The sequence below is a fragment of the Bos taurus genome, chromosome 1 (genome assembly GCF_002263795.3).
Source record: "Bos taurus isolate L1 Dominette 01449 registration number 42190680 breed Hereford chromosome 1, ARS-UCD2.0, whole genome shotgun sequence".
Taxonomy (NCBI): Eukaryota; Metazoa; Chordata; class Mammalia; order Artiodactyla; family Bovidae; genus Bos; species Bos taurus.
In genome coordinates, this window is record NC_037328.1 from 99,676,443 (window position 1) to 99,697,965 (window position 21,523).

The 21,523-nt window shown below is 37.4% G+C and overlaps 1 protein-coding gene across 2 annotated transcripts in view; it reads right to left on the reverse strand.

Annotated features, from left to right (window-relative positions):
• The window catches only part of SERPINI1 (serpin family I member 1), an 83,133-nt gene that overhangs the window by 15,987 nt on the left and 45,623 nt on the right, over nucleotides 1-21,523 (reverse strand). For both annotated transcript variants that reach the window (XM_010801405.4, NM_001192238.1), the window contains exons 2-6: nucleotides 14,909-15,176; nucleotides 13,658-13,888; nucleotides 11,094-11,288; nucleotides 9,069-9,273; nucleotides 1,932-2,029 (exon numbers count right to left, since the gene is read on the reverse strand). In XM_010801405.4, the coding sequence (XP_010799707.1) occupies nucleotides 1,932-2,029; nucleotides 9,069-9,273; nucleotides 11,094-11,288; nucleotides 13,658-13,888; nucleotides 14,909-15,158 (979 nt within the window). In that variant the 5' untranslated portion in view covers nucleotides 15,159-15,176. The remainder of the gene's footprint in view (nucleotides 1-1,931; nucleotides 2,030-9,068; nucleotides 9,274-11,093; nucleotides 11,289-13,657; nucleotides 13,889-14,908; nucleotides 15,177-21,523) is intronic.

The window sequence follows — 21,523 nt, forward strand, 5'->3', positions numbered from 1 at the left end:
TTGGAATTTGGCCAGTATAGCAGACAGATTATCTGAATTCCTAAGGAAAGGAGCGTAAGAACTTTAAATTATCCTATGCTTGAACCATGAATATATTTCTGACTCAAGTACAATGTACACATTACTTTCTGAATCTCCACCAGTCCTATCTTCTTGACAACCCTACTCAAAAGTTCAGAGCCCTAGGAGCCTGGATGTGAGCCATGAGGACCTTTCCTCAGGGAACATTCACTTCTCTCGTGAGGACAGGAACATTTATATAGTAGACATGTAGAAAAGTTCTATTAGTGTTTTGGGATGTAAGTTGTCTAAATGACGGGTAGAAGTTGTGGTATCGAATACATCAGTATCATCTCATTGCCAGAAGCTGAATGCTGGTTAGAAAACAAGCTTCCCAAGCTAAAACCTGGGAGGATAAAACCTTTTTTCATTGTAGACTCCTTGAGAAATTCTTGAAAGCTATGTACCTGCTATCTCTGCCCTGTCTCTCTTTCTTGTACACACACACACACATATATACGCATGCACCCCTATATGCAATTTCGGGGGGGACGCATCCACTTCTCTAAATTCAGTCCATGTTGAGAAGCTATTATTCACACTCCAGGTTGAGAAGCTATTATTCAGTCAGCTTGATTTTTCTATAGGTTGCTGCTTCAGGAGAGAAAAATCTAAATTCTTTCCTATAAACACATGAAAGGCTAAGGATTTTTTTTTTTTATCACCTCTACTCTCTCTATAGTTGGAGACTTTGATTCAATAAATTGCATATAAAGAAGCCCTACCTATTCAGCATCTTTTTTCTTGATATATATCTGTCTTTATCTCATCAGAAAAAGGATTATTTCCCATGTTCTATAGAAATAATAGAAAATAATTATCTAATCTAACTAAGACTTATACTCACAAGTGTCTTAGAATTGGCTGCTTTAAAGTATTTCCAAAAGAATTGTACATTTCTAAGTACCTTAACAGTACTATTACTAATATGTTAATATTTTTATCCTGATCAAATTAGGAAATCAAATAATTTAACTGGTTGTTTTCCTGTGGGATATTTAAAATAAATTACTCAACAGCTAATACGCCAAGTATATTTGAAGCTATTTCTTCAAAACCACGGTTTTTTATTGAAGACTTAGGACAATATTTAAGAGAAGGCAATGGCAACCCACTCTAGTACTCTTGCCTGGAAAGTCCCATGGACAGAGGAGCCTGGTAGGCTGCAGTCCATGGGGTTGTGAAGAGTTGGACACGACTAAACGACTTCACTTTCACTTTTCACTTTTCTGCACTGGAGAAGGAAATGGCAACCCACTCCAGTGTTCTTGCCTGGAGAATCCCCGGGATGGGGGAGTCTGGTGGGCTGCCGTCTATGGGGTCGCACAGAGTCGGACACAGCTGAAGCGACTTAGCAGCAGCAGCAGCAGGACAATATTTACATCATCTCACAGGTATTCTTTTTAAAACATCTAGTTCTCACAGTGGGTACTCAGTTATCCTTTCTGCCTTCTTTCTTTCGCATATGATTTATTATAGTAGTTTAGTTTAGTCGCTACGTCGTATCCGACTCTTGTGACCCCATGGACATGATTTATTATAACCAGATACATTGAGATATTCAATCAACACATCTATTGATTATCTACAAGGCATTTTGTCAGATGTTATGGGGAATTCAAAGATGTATAAGAGAGGTCTTCTGGAGAATATAATCTACTGTCAAAGATAAGACATGAATCAGAATAACAAATTTAGTGTTATGACTGTATTTATAATTTTCTTATAGAAGTTAAATATATTTGCTATATTTATCTGGCAATTGATAAATATATTTTACCTCAGAACTCTGTAATAAACAGAGGCTTCACCATCATCATTATAAAAAAGCTTTTTGGAATATTTTTTTTTAATTGATGTTTATTTCCTACCAGACAAGGCTGTCAGATTTGCATTTTTGATGAAAACTTCAGTTACTCCAAGAGCCTTCAAAACATCTTTTAAATCAATTTCCTGTTCCACTGTGAACCTGGAGAACATAGAGCGGAAGAAGTATTTAGTTACAGCATATTGTTACCTGGGACAAGAATAAAATGTTAGATATGTTGATTTTTTAAGAGTCTATTTTATAGAGGATAAATTATGCTAAAACTGGCTTTTGACTGCATGTAGCATTTGGTTATTATTGTAAAAAGAGGGAGTATTAAAAAGAATAACATAACAGAATAGTATTACATTAATAAATAGGGAGTCATGTTGGTCTTAATATGGAATCTCTTCCAAATCAATGCATTGTATCACCAATATTTCCAGTGAAAAATATGGACCAAATATGACTGTATTAATAAACAACCACAGTTTTTAAAAGCAAAGGCTTTTTATTAATTTTTTTATAAAATGTGAAAACAGCTGGTTAGTACTATTTCCTTTTAAAAATATTGTTGCCTTCTAATCAAAACAGATCATAAATATACAAGTTTTTAGGCAATGGGCTGTGTCCTTAAAAAGCTAAGTTTGTAATAGTCACTAAACGTTATACTAGCATCATTTCTGATTTTCTGGTTTTAAGAAGAATGACAAGAGAATGGTTGCTATAAACAGGAGTAATAATCAGGAGAAAACCAACAGACGAGTAAATGTATAGCAAACATATTAAACTAAGTACTAAATGTTGTCTATATCCAACAGTTTAACTTGCACTTAAACATTGTTTACTTTGATACCACAAAAAGCAGATAGTGACTGTGAAAATAAAAAGTGGGATGAGTAGGAAAATATACTGCAGAATATATTCAATGGCTTGAGTGAAATTTTAAAGTGTTTTCTGTGTATGCTTTGTCATTTATTTATTTGTTCATTTACTTATTGGTCACAGATGGAGCTTACTATACAATAGAAACTTTTCCAACAGTATAAAATAGATCAATAAAAACAGATTAATTTAAATATCACTACAGCCCTTTGAGGTAGCTCTTATTATCTGCAGTTAATATTAGAGGAAACTGAAGGGCAGAGAAATGAAATAACTTGATTAAGTTGTGATGGTGGTGGTTTAGTTAATAAGTCGTATCTGACTCTTTTAGTCCTATGGAATGTAGACTACTCAGCTCCTCTGTCCATGGAACTTCCCAAGCAAGAATACTGGTGTGGGTTGCCATTTCCTTCTCCAGGGGATCTTCCTGATCCAGGGATCAAACCAAGGTCTCCTGCATTGCAGATTCTTTACTGCTGAGCCACCAAGGGAGCTCCACCTTGGATCATAGCTAATAAGTGGCAGAGCTGAGATATGATCCAGGTAGTATGTATATCCTGATCTGCCTAAAATAGGGACGTGAAGGAAGGTGTCAGTAAGGAATCCTTTTTACTTCTTAAAACCAGCTTCATTTGTTTCACACTTCTGAGGCTATTCAGATGAAGATGGTATTTGATAGAGATTGATTTGGGGCAAGTTCCCTAATTTCTGAGCCTCGATTTTGGGATGCGGAAAATGGCAATAATAATGCCTACTTCACAGTATCATTGAGGAGATTAAATAAGGTTTCCAAATGTCTTAGGACAGTGCTATCATGCAGGAGGCATGAAATAAAGGGCAGATACTGTTAAAGTACATACTATATTGCAGCTATGTGTAACATTCACACTGAGTGTTTACCAAGTCCCAGTGCAGTGCAGTGCTAAGTCGCTTTAGTCATTTCTGATTTTTTGTGACCCTATGGACTGTAGCTCACCAGGCTCTTCTCTCTGTGGGGTTTTCCAGGCAAGAATACTGGAGTGGGTTTTCATTTCCTTCTCCAGAATATCTTCCCTACTTAGGGATCAGATCCACATCTCTTACATCTCCTCCATTGGCAGGAGAGTTTTTTACCATTAGCGCTAGTGCCACCATGTCCTGGGCACTGTGCAAATTCTTTTTTACTTAGAATCTCATTTAATCATCCCTGTGATAATCTCACACAGTCCTATGAGATAGGTATTATTATCTCTGTTCCACAGAAGAACTAACTGAAGTTCAACAACACTAAGCTGCTGCTAAGTCACTTCAGTCGTGTCCAACTCTGTGCGACCCCATAGACGGTAGCCCACCAGGCTCCCCTGTCCCTGGGATTCTCCAGGCAAAAACACTGGAGTGGGTTGCCATTTCCTTCTCCAACGCATGAAAGTGAAAAGTGAAAGTGAAGTCGCTTAGTCGTGCCCGACTTAGTGACCCCATGGACTGCAGCCTACCAAGCAACTTGCCCTAATCACACAGCTCGTAGGTGGCAGAATAAAGGTATGAGCTGAGATCTTCCTGACTGAAAAGTCCCCCCACTACTAATCACCATAATTCCAACAATGGCTTCTTTAGAAACAGACAAACAAGCTACAGGAAGATCTTACATTTCACCCACTGGTTTTAAAAATAAAAAGCCACAACACTGCTTTTTTTAAAACCATAAGGCATGGCTGTTTTTGTAAAGGCATTTGATGTAATCTTATATTTGCAACTTTCTATTATATCTGAATAAATTAAAGAGGTATATGGAGGGCAGAAACACTGGAGATTATGTGAAGCAAGTGTTAGAAAAGAACAAATATATATTACACATAAGGACATTTGTAAAAAAAATTATGTGTAAGAATCAATCAAACCCTTTGTAGAAAAATCTAATAAAAGCATTCATGTTAAAGAACAAAATCAGATGGCTTATGCACTGGTTTTCTTTTAAGGCATGGAACTGAAGTGCTTTATTAGTAGACAAGCATTTCAAAGTAGCAGGATGGTTTCTCATTACAAAATAGAGAACCACTTATCCTTTGATTTCTAGCACTCTGATCACAAATGAAAAATCTGAGACTACAAAGGTCAGAGTGGAAAGAAACTACAGCCAGTCCATCTGCATTCCAAATAGAGATTTGATTCTGATGTTAGAAAAATCTTTTTATACCTAAACTCTATCAGTAAAAACAGAAAAGTAAAAATATATAATGAAGATGGCAATTTCATTAGAATCAGGTTTTAGAAATCCTACTTAGAGAAAAGTATGTATAAAGATAGATTAACAAAAGATAAATACTAGGACTTAGAAATAAACAATAGTAATAATAGATAATACTTACATGATCGTTACTTTAGGGCAGGCATTATTCCACAGTGCTTTTAAATATTTTACATATATTATGCATATATAAATAATATATATTTTACATAGTAGCCAAATTATATTTTCTAACATGGATAAATTGGAAGAATATTTGGCAATCCCATTTAAATCTTAGAGATGTATGTATGACTTTGTATAAACCTTGTGGTATTTCACTGGATTTGGTAATATCACATAGAGATAGAAATCTTACCCTCTTCTGAACAGATTCTTGTATTTTGGATAAAAATGTAATTTCAATTCAGCATCTGATTCCTGTAGGATTTATTGTTCAGGGGAAAAAAAATAACAATACAAAAGTAATTGCCTCTTCCACTCTCCCCCAACTCCCAAATACCCTATGCCTCTTAAGGAAAGCATTTTAAATAAATTTGTATAAAACCTGATATAATAGAAAGTAAATACCTGTCAGATAGGACCAGAATGTGGGCAAATTCAGAAATACTAAGTTCAATTCTTAGAGTAATGTCTTCATATGAAAAAAAACAAACAAACAAGCAAGCTATATGAGCCCTTTAAGACAGACACTTGAGTAAAGCTGGAACACAACTATCAGAAAATTTTTACCTTTGCTAAAATTAAAGTCACATAAATCATTACCCTAATCATTACCCTCAATGAACATTTGCTGGGTCCTAAAGCTGTAAAATGGAAGGGTGGATGGTTCCCATTGATTATTACTGACACACTGGCATTTGAAAACAGTCAATCTCTTAAAAAAGGAAACCCAATTTATCTTATGTAGCTATTTAGCCTCCCAATCTATGCATTAGCCATGCAGAAGGAGAATTGGTAGTACTTCTGGCAAAATGGATACATGGTAATTAACTGTGCCTAGTTTAGTAACAGGCATTAATATGAGCAAGCAAGCAAGCTAAACTATTTCATAATTGAAGAGTATCTCTTAGAAAATGAAAATTTAATTTTCTTCTGCTGCCGCATTCAATTTCTCAGTGGACAGGACCTGGAGGCCACATTTTCTAGTGAATACAGTTGAATTACAATATATGATACTTATTAAGCATTCATTTAGAATTCTTTTAAAATACCAAATAACTTTGCATCCTCATAGAATTAAACATTTGAGGAAATGCTACAGCTAATTCATAGAATTTAGTAAAAGATGCATTAATTCTGTACTGAATTTCTGATATCATCAAAAAGAATTCCTTATAAAATACAAGGGAAAATACAAAATTAATGATAAAAGGTCAGTAGATAAGAGTTTAAATCAGATTTAGTTATTTAAAGATTAATATTGAAAAGTAAATGGTTCCTTTAGAGTTAAGATACATTGTTCATATATTAAATGGTTATTGTTCAGTTGTGCCCTACACTTTTGCAACCCCATGGACTATAGCCTGCCAAGTTCCTCTGTCTATGGGATTTCCCAGACAACAATTCTGGAGTGGGTTACCATTTCCTTCTCCAGGGGATCTTCGCAACCCAGTTAATGAACCTATGTCTTCTGCATTGGCAGGCAGATTCTTTACCAATGAGCCATCAGGGAAGCCCTCATGTACTAAATAATAGACGTAAATGATCACCTATTATAAAAACCCTTGGTTTTGTTTGTTAGATATTCATTGACTATCTCTCCTTGAGAACAGAAATCTTTCTACATAAATGTATTATCATGGGAAATTATACAAGTTAAGTACATTAGCCAGAAAGAAGAAAAACTGGGGTTATGTTTACCTTAACTTTCATATGTAGACTAAGAAATATATGGCTATATATTATGAATATACAACTTTAAAATAAAGTGCACATATAGTTCTAGCTAAAAATGTATATAGTTTCAAACAGTCTTTCATTAACATAAACAAACATCAGCTAAAGTTTTGGAAAAATAAGTATTAATATAAAATGTGACTTTCAAATGATAATTCCTATTGTTATTAAAGGAATAAATATGAACTAGTTAATGAGTTTTAGTATTCTTGCCTGGAGAATCCCATGGACAGAGGAATCTGATGGGGTGGGGGGCATTGAAAAGAGTTGGACATGACTGAAGAGACTTAGCATGCATGCGTGAACAATGAACTTTAGTAATTCAATTTTAATACTAATATCTTATTTATCATCCTTCAGTATTCATATTAATCATGTTTTTAAAATTTTCTAATGAGGTGGATGAAACTGGAGCCTATTATACAGAGTGAAGTAAGCCAGAAGGAAAAACATCAATACAGTATACTAACGCATATATATGGAATTTAGAAAGATGATAACAATAACCCTGTGTACGAGACAGCAAAAGAGACACTGATGTATGGAACAGTCTTATGGACTCTGTGGGAGAGGGAGAGGGTGGGAAGATTTGGGAGAATGGCATTGAAACATGTAAAATATCATGTATGAAATGAGATGCCAGTCCAGGTTCAATGCACGATACTGGATGCTTGGGGCTGGTGCACTGGGATGACCCAGAGGGATGGTATGGGGAGGGAGGAGGGAGGAGGGTTCAGGATGGGGAGCACATGTATACCTGTGATGGATTCATTTTGATATTTGGCAAAACTAATACAATTATGTAAAGTTTAAAAATAAAATAAAATTTAAAAAAATAAAATAAAATTTTCTTAATATGGAATGAATATTGGAACTGTATTCCACATACACACTTGTACATGCTTATTGGCTGTTTATCTGTGTCTTGTTTTCTAGCCTAGAATTTACACATTATGTTTATAAATTTGTTGTTTGTGTTTACTGGTCTAGCTTCCCTATTAGGTTTTAAGGTATTCAGGGCAGAATAATATCTTCAGTTGGATTTGATTTTTGCAAACACTTATTGTGTTTCTAGGATGGGAGAGAGAACTGACTTTAAAAGAATCGACAGAAAAAAAATCAAGACCTACAAAAAATTTAATTCTGCTTGGGGTGGTAATTTGGGACTTCCCAGGTGGCACTAGTGGTAAAGAACCCACCTGCCAATGCAAGAGACAGTAAGAGACGTGGGTTCAATCCTTGGGTCGGGAAGACCCCCTGGAGGAGGGCATGGCAACCCACTCCAGTATTCTGCTTGGACAATCCCATGGACAGAGGAGCCTGGTGACCTACAGTCCACAGGGTCACAGAGAGTTGGACATGACTGAAGTGACTTGGCAAACATGCACAGTAACATAAATGCATTGTCATAACAGGGAGGTGCATACATGAGGCAAAGGGAGGATCATCTGCTCCATCACCTGGTTCTAGAAGAATTGGTGCCAGAGTTGTAACCTGAAGGCCAAGTAAACAATACCTGGCCAAGACTCCAAGAGGGCATTTTAGGTTAATGCAAAAATGTACATAGAGACCTAGAGGCATAAAAGGGCAGGTGACTGTGGTATAAGTACAAGCACACAGACAGTACCTACTACAAAGGATTTGATACGGTGAGTGGTCAGAGAAAGGGTTGAGGAAGTGGATGGTAGTCAGAATATCTAGGCCCTGCATAGCTTTTATTCTTTCAGTCACAGGGAAAATTTTAAGCTTCTTCCTGCTTATTTATGACTGCACTTAACACCTAAAACACTACTTGTTTGCACTTCCAACAAAATAGAAAGTTATTTTCCCCCAGCTATTATCAACTTCAAATATTAATGAACTACCAGAAGACTGTCAATGCAAATGATATTCAGAGACAATCTATTGAAAAATCTTCTAAAATTAAGCTAAGGATATTGACTCATATCTGAAACTTGGTCTTGATAAGTGGTACTGAATAAATAAATGAGTCAGCCTGTGTCTCTGGGCAGAACTGAGTGAGTGTGAAAGAATATTTTTTAAAAAGACGAAGAAGGAGGAGAAGGAAAAGGAGGAAGAGAAGAGCAACACAAGACAAAATTCAAAAGCAGTGACAAGAGTTCCTTTGAGTCAGAAGCCTCATTGATACCCTCTGCCCAAGCTTTCAGAGGGAGTTATACAGGAGTCTCTCACCTGGGCAGGTACACTTCCACCTTTTGTTTCTTTACAGAGTTTGCCCACTCTTCAATCAGCTGTGTTTTAACCAATGGCTCCAGTGTGGCCAGTGGAACTTCCTGTCTGGACAATACCAGCATCATACTTATCGCATCTCCCTCATATGGTATTTCCAGGACTTGGTAGATGCCACCAGCTTCATTGGAGCCATCACTAAATTCCCCTAAAAAAGGACAGAAAGGAGAAAAAAGGCCTCCATCAAGGCTTGAATAAAACGTTTATATTTGTTATAACTTTCTTCCAAAGTTATGTATAGAATATAAAAAATTCAGGCATCTGAGAAGAAGACAATTTATTTTAAAGTAGGCCCTGAAATTGTGATTCCTCAGTCCTACCAAATTAATTTTAGGATCTCCAGAACTGTTTCACATGTGTCATAGCATGTTCTCTAGACTTAACATTTTATTTTTAAGGGACATACCTCAAATGAATATATTTTAGGGATATCATTAAAAAAATGAAAAGTCATGATTAGAAAAATAAAGCTCTGGATCCATGTTGGATGTGAATCACATTTACCAATATCCACCTGATTTCTAAGAAGGGAAAAACTGACCATGTAATACCCTATACTCTCGCTCAGTCATGTCCAACTCTTTCTGACTCCATAGATTCTAGCCCGCCAGGCTCCTCTGTCCATAAAATTCTCCAGGCAAGAAAACTGGAATGGGTTGCCATTCACTTCTCCCGAGGATCTTCCCAACCCAGGGATAGTCCACCAGGAAAGCCTACTCTATTATTACCACAGCTAAAAGTTTTGAGGCCAAGGTAGCACAGCCAACATGAAATTTAGAGCATTTATGGTGACTAAAATCTCCAAAGTAGATAATTAGGTAATTGGCTTAGTGTTCCATGAATTTAGCTAAATTGACCAGGCTTTCATTAATAATAATAATAATAAAGTCTTTAAAATAAATAACCCTGCAACTAGTTTTAAAAAATGTAATGTTTTTGTTCTGAATATTTTCATTTAACTGATATCCTTTAGACGCCACATTAAATATTTTGGTTCTCAAATAAATGGATATTTTCCTTTCATATTTTGACTGTTAATTTAATTAACTGTGATTATAATGTTACTTTTATAATGTACCTTTGCATAGAATAAAATATTTGTTCTAATATATATTTAGCTTACTTATATTTCTGCTTAAGACAATAAATTATCACAGTTCAGCATGGTATATAGAGAGGATTAGCACCCTAAAATTCTGAAAAGTCCAACAAAATATCCCTGAAAATAATGCCAAAGATGCTGACTTGTATCACAAATTATAGACTCTCAGTAAGTGAAACTATGAATAATTATGCCTGACCATGCATATTTATGGGCTTCCCAAGTGGCACAGTGGTAAACAATCTGCCCACCAGTGCAGCAGATGCAAGAGATATGGGTTCAATCCCTGGGTCAGGACGATCCCCTGGAGTGGAAATGGCAACCCACTCTAGTATTCTGGCATGGGAAATCCCGTGAACAGAGGAGCCTGGTGGGCTAGAGTTCATGGGGTCTCAAAGAGTCAGACATGACTGAGTGACCGAGCACACACACACACACACACACACACACACACATACATACATAAGTCTGAAAGCAAAATTTTAAAAGAATGCTTATAGTTCAAAAAGTGATGGGGTGTACAAACCAAGACCTGGGTAGAACATATGGTTCACTGAAAACTACCCCAAAGTGAATGGCTTTCTGGAGGAACTCAGAACATTCTTATACAAGGTCAGATATTTTCACATGAATAAAGTCACTCTGTATGTGTAATCAACTTTATAAACTAAACATATTGGAAAACTGTCACAACATATAATATTCACTCAGGATCTAATCAAAAGTCTTTGAAAATAGGGCCAAGAAAATTGAATTGTAGCCCAAATCAGATTGACAAGAAATCTGAATAACAAATATTTCATGTTTTTTCTTAGAAATTTGTTGATGTGCTCTAAGAAGAGAGAAAAAAAGCCAAAATGTCTTACCATAATAAAATTCTCCTTGTTGGTACATCATTGGAATTTGGACTTCACTTTCATCATCTTTAGTGAAGGAAAAAGTTCTGGTATTTTCAGGTCTGAATTGTGACTTCCAGCTCCCCTTGAAATAGACAGCATTGATGAGGGCCAGATGAGTGACAGCATCAAAATCCCTTGGGGATACCAAATCCTTCAACAGACCTATTCAGGAAAAGACAAATGGATGAAAATTCATATTAAATCAAAAGATGAAAGAATATCAAAAGATTGTCAAACTATCATCTGACAGAGTGATTAAGAACTTTATACCATTGTAATATTTACAATAAAAATTAAAAGTACCTAATGACATTAAAAGACACTTACTCCTTGGAAGGAAAGTTATGACCAACCTAGATAGCATATTCAAAAGCAGAGACATTACTTTGCCAACAAAGGTCCATCTAGTCAAGGCTACGGTTTTTCCAGTGGTCATGTATGGATGTGAGAGTTGGACTGTGAAGAAAGCTGAGGGCTGAAGAACTGATGCTTTTGAACTGTGGTGTTGGAGAAGACTCTTGAGAGTCCCTTGGACTGCAAGGAGATCCAACTGGTCCATCCTAAAGATCAGTCCTGAGTGTTCTTTGGAAGGAATGATGCTAAAGCTGAAACTCCAATACTTTGGTCACCTCATGTGAAGAGTTGACTCACTGGAAAAGACTCTGATGCTGGGAGGGATTGGGGGCAGGAGGAGAAGGGGATGACAGAGGATGAGATGGCTGGATGGCATCACCGACTTGATGGACGTGAGTTTGAGTGAACTCCGGGAGTTAGTGATGGACAGGGAGGCCTGGCATGCTGCGATTCATGGGGTTGCAAAGAGTCTGACATGACTGAGCGACTGAACTGAACTGAACTTTTAAAGGAAAAAATGTTATACACACACACACACACTTACAGACTAAGGGGATCTAAAACACCCACACCATCTAAAATAACACTAGTAGTATTCTGACATTTTCACAAACTACAGAACCACATACAACAGAATCTCAGGCTTCACTACTTCCTAGTTGCAATGATAAACGTAAAACTCAACACAGAGTGTGCATGTGCTCAGTAGCTCAGTCGTGTCTGACTCTGTGACCCTGTGGACTATAGCCTGCCATGCTCCTCTGTCCATAGAATTTTTCAGACAAAAATACTGGAGTGGGTTGCCATTCCCTTTTCCGGGGAATCTTCCCAACCCATGGATAGAACCTAGTCTCCTGCATTGGCAGGCAGATTCTTTACCACTGAGCTACCTGGAAAGCCCCCCAACACAGAATAAGCATTCAACAAACATTTCTAAGTATACTCTTGTACAATGTATGTAATTTAAATGTCATCCAATTCAAATGGTTTCCCCATGTACATTGGATATCTTTTTACCAAATGCAACAACTGCTTCTGAGTAAGTGAAAACAGATGTGTAAAAGCCAATTTAACTCATGATATCTTATTTCTCATCATTTAAATGTTCCTATCTAAATCTATTGTGAAAGACATTGGGACTTTGGTGATGGCTGAAATTGTTTAAGGGGAGTTTGGAATTAAACAGCTTTCAATAATTCAGTCTGATGCAGGTGAATTATTATTCGTAACTTACTCTTTGAATGTTAAAACACAATTGTGTTTCTTTTATGTTACATTTTAATCTCATAGTTAGAAACCATAGAGCCAATATTTGCTTGGCACTCTCTCATTTTATTAGTCAGCACTTCTTTTTTTTTTTTTAAGTCAGCATTTTGGGGATTATGGGACAAAGAGTATGTGATCAGGGTCTTTTGTTGTTGCTGTTCCAGCATTAAATGTATTAAGACTAATATTATTTTTGGAGTCTTGACAACATGAGTTAATTAATTTAATGAACAGCCAAAGTAATCTACTTTCAGTTTGGTCTTATTTTTTTTTAATTCCAATTTCAATTATTTTTTGGTAAAATTGGAAAATAAAATGATAACATATGAAACATTTGGAGAGTTCGAATACATTTGGATAATAAGATTTAGAAGTAAAAATTAAAACAAATGCATCTTTTTCTAATCCCTCTCCATTTATTTGGCTTAAAATGGGCTTCTCTTTTTAAAAGGAATCCTGTATAATTTTTTGATTACCAGTTAAGTTCTGTGGTTTAAAAGTCAACAAATATTTTTAAACTCTCTTATTCTATTTTAATCACACTGTTAAGAGAGTCACCAACTGTCATTCTAAATAGTATCTAACTTATGAAATAGTCAGCTGTAGTAAAATTCCATACAGTAATAAAATTACTGTTCAGATGAAACTCACCAACTGGGGACACACATCTCATATTAATTTATCAGTGCCAATATTCTATATATGTCAAAAGACTTAACATCTTTCTCTAATGTTTATTCATGAACAAGGTTTCTAAAATCAGTTGTAATCTATAAAAAATAATTAGTAGATACTCAACTAAATGCAATCTAACATTCAACATGTAAAAGGAACAAAGGGACAAATAATGTCAGAAGGAAAAGAAAGTTCAAACTAAGCTATTAGAGAAAGAAAGGAGCCAAATAACTTACTGTTTGTGTTATTCTCCACCCACTTATTGATATAGTTGGCCACAGCTACATTTTGACTGAAGTCCACATGATTGACTTCTGCATTAAAGTACTTTTTTATCATTTGCAAAAACTCTTCACTGATATGAAATCCATTTTGCACAAAGAGGGAATTGGCAATTTTCATCACATACTGGCTCTCTTCAGCAGTTACCATGTGAGAAAGATCCTTCAAGAAGGAAAATTCTTCACCTGCAAAATGACAAAGGATGTTAGTGGAACAAACACAGTGAAAGATTCTGAAGAGTGGAAGAGCATGAAAATATAGCAAGGAGGATTAAGAGAACAGGCCCAAAGAAAAAGCACTTGCTTCTTCCCCACACTGACATGGTGTGGAAGTTGCAAGATTTGTGCTATTTCTAGATGTTCAAATTAACTTTTGCAGTTTTATTACTGATATTATTTTTATTTTTTATTGATTATCTATCTATAAAGTAGAGATATTTGGATTGTTTTCTTTCAAAGTACTTAGGTTACTTTAAGTTAGTCTTATAATTATCAGAAATATATATTAATTTTTATTATCTAGTTTAAAAATCAAAATATTCCTTTAAATTTTACTTTCAGTAAACTTTTTAACTTTATAAATAGAAAATCCAGTCAAAATTGTATTAATTCTCAAGTTTTTAATGAGTTAATTCATATGTATATTGGAAATATTAAATAGAAATTTTACATCATAGCAAAGTGATTACAATATACATTTTGGCTAGAAATTTTCTCCAATACAAGATTTTCATGATAGTATTATACAACATTCCAAAAAAATTCATGGTTTCTAGTTGAATAATGAAGATACAGTTGATTTTAAATAAAAATTTCTGATATTTAGAGAATTTTTTCTTTAAAGCACTCCTAACAGTTGTAATTTCTCATTTATTTATGTGATAATTGATTAATTTATGCCTCTTTCTCTAAATTGGAAACTCCATCAGAGCAAGAACCATGTTTGCCTTTGTTAATCACAGTGAAGTTTATTTAAATAACAATAATAATAATAATAAAGATATCATTTCCTTAGATTAACTCAGCCAGGGATGCAGCTAAGAAAAAGAACTTTCTTGAGTTTCCTAATGCTTGTCTTCCTCATACCATCTTAGTGAGACCACTTTCTTACCCTGTTTAAATACTGCTGCCTCAGATATAGACAACACAATTGAGTTGAGAACTAAAGTCAAACTATTTTGAGAAATCAAACCTAAGCACACTTACCATTTTTCAGGCTGTCATATCCCATTGAGTGACGGATTTCTTTCAGCGTAGACCCTTGGGCCCCAAGTTCCAACATTCCCATTGCAAGGGTGACACTCAGTGGAGAGAAGAGAATATTTTCATCCTCCCCAGTGGCTCGAAGATGATTATACATATTCACTGACAACTCAGCAATGGTTTCATCAGTGAAAGTGGTCCCTAAAGCCAAACTTTGCAGAACCAGCAAAGAGAAGAGTCCAAGAAAAGCCATGCTGGAATAATCTCAAGCCTGGAGAACAATAATTTACATATTAATTACTACCTCAGAGAAATGGAACCATAAAATAATAATAAAAATAATTTCCTGGAAAAGCTGTAAAGCAAACCAAAATTTTTAAACACATGCAGTGTTATTGTCTCTATAACAAAAGCTCATTAAGGGATTTGTTGGAAGATCCTATTAATCAATTAATAGTCAAATGAGCAAGTAATGCTGCTGATTTCTGAGGATACTCCCCGGAACAAGATAGCCCTGGTCCCGTCTTCATGAGGTTAAGTATATATAGATACATATTTAACAATGTGTGGTGAGGCTAATATATCAGTTTTCACAGCCTCATCATATATGAGGCTTCTTTGGTTGCTCAGATGGTAAAGAATCTGCCTGCAATGCAAGAGACCCAGATTTGATCTCAGGGTTGGGAAGACCTCCTGGAGAAGGAAATGGCAACCCACCCCAGTATTGCTGCCTGGAGAATTCCATGGACAGAGGAGCCTGGCTGGCTGCAGTCCATGGGGTCACAGAGTCAGACACGACTGAGCGACTACCACTTCCATCATATATATTTTGGTCATGACTTTGAAACAGTTTATTCTAGCTAACACTAAACTATGTAGGCCCAGGACAATCCAAGTGAAAACCAAAAAATATTCACAGGGTTTAAGATCAGTTACTGAAGTTAGGCATTTTCAAATGCCCCTTTACCCCTTTACTACAGTTTGATGGCACAGACAGTAAAAAATCTGCCTGCAATGCAGCAGACCTGGGTTCAGTCCCTGGATTGGGAAGATCCCCTGGAGAAGGGAATGGCTACCCACTCCAGTATTCTTGCCTGGAGAATCCCCATGGACAGAGAACCCTGGAGGGCTACTGGTGCTATTACTCCCCCTGGCAGTCCATGGGGTCACAAAGAATCAGACACGACTGAGCAACTAATATTTTCACATGAAGTTAATACACCACCTGGGTTACCAACTAGAGGGGAGATATCAGACACACACCTGCCAGGAGCCCCAGTTTACTCAGCCCAAGCTGCTGAACCCACAGGAAGTGGTAACCCTGAGAAAAAGCAGATTTGGCAGATCCTGTGTGGTTTTCCTTACACATCAGTTCCTAGGAGGCTGCTGTCCTAGGTGCCTGTCTCTGTGCAGGGAGGAGCCTCGCTCCAGCAATACTATCCTTTCATACTCAGGCTTATAGGACTATTTCAGCTCACACCAGTAAACTAGTGATTCTATTTAAATAACTATTCAAAATATCAAGCTCATCTGGTCCTTGAACCATTTTCTCTTGGGAAGAGAAAGCAGTGTTACCACCCAGATATCTTAGAATGATATTCCTGCCTCTTGGCAACTAGTGTTCCACATGCCCTGTCTCCCCACAAAGAGCCTAACTGGCACACACTGGAAACAGGATTCCCTCTCTCCTAGTATTCTGACACTTTGTCACTGTAGGCATCTGGAAGCTAAACTATTCAAACAATGAAGTAGCTTCCTTGTTCTTGATACTTTTTAAAAAACAAATTATCATTAAAACAACAAGTAAAGTGGTAGTGAGCAAACGTATTTGGAAAATTGTATTTTAATTAGTATGATGCAAAACAGTCCCCATTACTCAGTTAACAGAGTGAATACACATTTAATCTAAGAGCAGCATGCTTCTGACAGGTTTTTGAGTCAGAATGCTTTAACCAGTCCTGTAATATTTCTGATCAATTTCAGAGAACTTTGCCTAGTCACTTTGCAAATCCTTCACATTTTAGGGTTAAGTTTCAGGTATCAGTTTTTTGTCTGAGAAGTTCCAAACTCCCCCACCCCCACATACATCCCCCCACACACTTCGTGTGTGTGTGTGTGTGTGTGTGTGTGTGTGTGTGTGTGTGCGCTTAGTCACGTCTGACTCTTTGTGACCCCAAGGACTGTAGCCTGCCAGGCTCCTCTGTCCATGGAATTCTCCAGGCAAGAATATTGGAGGGAGTTGCTTTGCCTTCCTCCAGGGGATCTTCCCAAACCAGGGATCAGAACCCGGGTATCCCACATTGCAGGCAGATCCTTTACTGTCTGAGCCACCCGGGAACCTCATGAATACTGGAGTAGGTAGCCTATCCCTTCTCCAGGGTATTGTCCCAGCACAGGAACTGAACCAGAGTCTTCTGCATTGCAGACAGATTCTTTACCAGCTGAGCTACCAGGGAAGCCCACACATTTTGCAATAAGGTTTGAATAATTTTTGCCTGTTTAGGAAGATAACGTTTAGCCGATATGTAAATATGAACTCTCACAACCCATGCGGTGAGGAGGCCGAGAATAGCTACTGGTGGGAGATGAAGTGCATGGTTGCAGAACAGAGTCTGCAGTGGAAACAGCATCCAGACAGAAGCCAGATGCCAGGGCACAGCTGCCCTGTTGGTCCACAGACTTCAGCCACCATAGAGGCTGCTGGGGCATTCTCTTTTCCTCTGTCCTCTCCAGGGAAAATCAAAGTAGAAGATATGAGTTTTCTCTCTAGTTTCAGATGGAACAAATTTAGCATATACTATCGTAAGCTGAAAGAGAACTTAAAACATATCTAGTATTTAATACTGAAGATGTAATGGTATTTAGGGAAAGTCTGAAATCCAAATGGGGTTCAAAAGCTCATGCTCTTCATCATGTCACCGTACTGCTTACTATCTGATGTGCCATCTTCACTTTACCTAGCAAAGACACATTGTTTTCATTTAATGTTATCTAGTATAAGACCAAGAAATTAAAGTCACTATATGGTAGTAGTATCTGTCATTCAGTAACACAACTATTGGGAAATGACTGCGTTTCACATGGAAAAGAAATGCAAAAAAGCAAAATGGCTGTCTGGGGAGGCCTTACAAATAGCTGTGAAAAGAAGAGAAGTGAAAAGCAAAGGAGAAAGGAAAGATATAAGCATCTGAATGCAGAGTTCCAAAGACTAGCAAGGAGAGATAAGAAAGCCTTCCTCAGTGATAAATGCAAAGAAATAGAGGAAAACAACAGAATGGGAAAGACTAGAGATCTCTTCAAGAAAATTAGAGATACCAAGGGGACATTTCATGCAAAGATGGGCTCGATAAAGGACAGAAATGGTATGGACCTAACAGAAGCAGGAGATATTAATAAGAGATGGTAAGAATACACAGAACTGTACAAAAAAGATCTTCATGACCCAGATAATCACGATGGTGTGATCACTCACCTAGAGCCAGACATCCTGGAATGTGAAGTCAAGTGGGCCTTAGAAAGCATCACTATGAACAAAGCTAGTGGAGGAGATGGAATTCCAGTTGAGCTATTTCAAATCCTGAAAGATGATGCTGTGAAAGTGCTGCACTCAATATGCCAGCAAATTTGGAAAACTCAGCAGTGGCCACAGGACTGGAAAAGGTCAGTTTTCATTCCAATCCCAAAGAAAGGCAATGCCAAAGAATGTTCAAACTACTGCACAATTGCACTCATCTCACACGCTAGTAAAGTAATGCTCAAAATTCTCCAAGCCAGGCTTCAGCAATACGTGAACAGTGAACTTCCAGATGTTCAAGCTGGTTTTAGAAAAGGCAGAGGAACCAGAGATCAAATTGCCAACATCCGCTGGATCGTGAAAAAACGAAGAGAGTTCCAGAAAAACATCTATTTCTGCTTTATTGACTATGCCAAAGCCTTTGACTGTGTGGATCACAATAAACTGTGGAAAATTCTGAAAGAGATGGGAATACCAGACCACCTGACCTGCCTGAGAAAGCTATACGCAGGTCAGGAAGCAACAGTTAGAACTGGACATGGAACAACAGACTGGTTCCAATAAGGAAAAGGAGTACGTGTCTCCTTCTACATATACTCTAGAGGAGTATATGTCTCTAGAAATCTAAAGAATACCCAGGTGTAACGTTGCTTCTCAATTCTTTGCCCGTGGAAGGAGTAGAAGAAGTAACAGTAACCTTATCGCATGATCATTTACTAACACTTATGCACACCCTGAAAGGCTGAGAAATGAGGTAAAATACCGGGTGAAGTTTTACGGTGTGCCAATGTAAAAAAAAAATTTTTTTTACAGAAAGATTTTCAGAACATTCAAATCCAGTTTTAAACATGTCTTGATAATGTACAGTCAGAAGTGTAAATACAATTTTGTAACATGATGAAATAGGGTATTGTCACCCTGCTTATTTAACTTATATGCAGAGTACATCATGAGAGACGCTGGGCTGGAAGAAGCACAAGCTGGAATCAAGATTGCCGGGAGAAATATCAATGACCTCAGATATACAGATGACACCACCCTTATGGCAGAAAGTGAAGAGGAACTAAAAAGCATCTTGATGAAAGTGAAAGAGGAGAGTGAAAAAGTTGGCTTAAAGCTCAACATTCAGAAAGCTAAGATCATGGTATCTGATCCCATCACTTCATGGGAAACAGATGGGGAAACAGTGGAAACAGTGTCAGACTTAATTTTTTTGGGCTCCAAAATCACTGCAGATGGTGACTGCAGCCAAGAAATTAAAAGATGCTTACTCCTTAGAAGGAAAGTTATGACCAACCTAGATAGCATATTGAAAAGCAGAGACATTACTTTGCCAACAAAGTCCATCTAGTCAAGGCTATGGTTTTTCCAGTGGTCATGTATGGATGTGACAGTTGGACTGTGAAGAAAGGTGAGCGCTGAAGAATTGATGCTTTTGAACTGCGGTGTTGGAGAAGACTCTTGAGTCCCTTGGACTGCAAGGAGATCCAACCAGTCCATTCTAAAGGAGATCAGTCCTGGGTATACTTTGGAAGGATTGATGTTGAAGCAGAAACTCCAATACTTTGGCCACCTCATGCGAAGAGTTGACTCATTGGAAAAGACTCTGATGCTGGGAGGGATTAAGGGCAGAAAGAGAAGGGGACGGCAGAGGATGAGATGGCTGGATGGCATCACTGACTCGGTGAACTTGAGTTTGAGTGAACTCCGGGAGTTTGTGATGGACAGGGAGGCCTGGCGTGCTGCAATTCATGGGGTCACAAAGAGTCGGACACGACTGAGCGACTGAACTGAACATGAGTGTTATATTTTAAGCTAATAAAAAGCCTTCCTTCATATAAAAGCAAAACCCATTGCCAACCAATAAATATTTCAGGAAGTATGGCCAACTCTATTGCATTTGTAGACATTTTTGTTTACTAATGTATATGAGTGTGTGTTTTGGTTGCTCAGTCATGTCCCAGTTCTTTGTGACCCCACAGACTGTAGTCCACCAGGCTCCTCTGTCCGTGGAATTCTCCAGACAAGAATACTGAAGTGGATAGACATTACCTTCTCCAGGACTAATGTATGTACCATGAGATAATAGTAATAGCTGACATATGACATATGGCTTATGACAAGTCATGTGCATTCTGTGTCTTGGCTTCCTCATTCATTACATGAAGATATCAATCCCTACTCTGCACACTTATTAAAGAAAGAAATGAGATCATGTGTATGTTTGAAGCACTCATTTTATGCTGAAAGTTATACTAGTAAAGGACACTAGAAAATTATTAGAAAATATGTTTCCTAGGCTTGTATAATTGCTAAGTCAAGCAAGAGATTGTAGAGACAAAATGAGCATTTTATCATTAGTGCTGGCCCACTGAATGCAGCACCATTACCCAGTCATTCAGCCAAGACTGACAGAGGTATCAGGAAGATACCAAAATTTATAAGGACTGGCTCTTGTCTTCAAGGAACTCACATCATTGTGCAACACTGCATGATCTATTACAGTGCTTCTCATCTTTTTAAGAAAAGAGATACTTTTAAGAATCAGGTGAAGGGTAAATCATCTCCTCAAGAAATGCATGCATGGGGAACAGAACATTATATTCCCTGGGCAGGGTATTTGCTGGCCTCACATCAGGAATCCCTGATCTACAGCAGATGGTCCATTTCAGAAAGAAGTGTTCGATGGACCCACAGCTCTGCAACATTGCCTTACTAGGGGAAAGAAATGTCTAAACCTATCATGTCCCATCAAGCTTTTAGAGGATTCCTGGAAAGATCAGCCATATGTTTGTGAGACAGGGCTCTTCCCAGGGGAGTGAGCAGCAGGACACTGATTTACATGTTCTGCTAGAGAATTAGAAATTCTAATAAATTAGAAAATCTCTAGCAGAAGCAAGTGATATCAGGAAACTCCTTAATAAAGATTTAATGAACACTCCTCTGGAAACAGACATCTGATCTATAGTTAAGTGATTTTTCCTTCTTTTGAAGGCAAGATCATGTGCAAGCAAAATGAGCTCTGCTAGCCTGATCCAGCTATTGTGATCCCACCTACTCCACCCTTGGTCCCTGGCCCCCTTCACCTCTGCTGCTTCTGACTC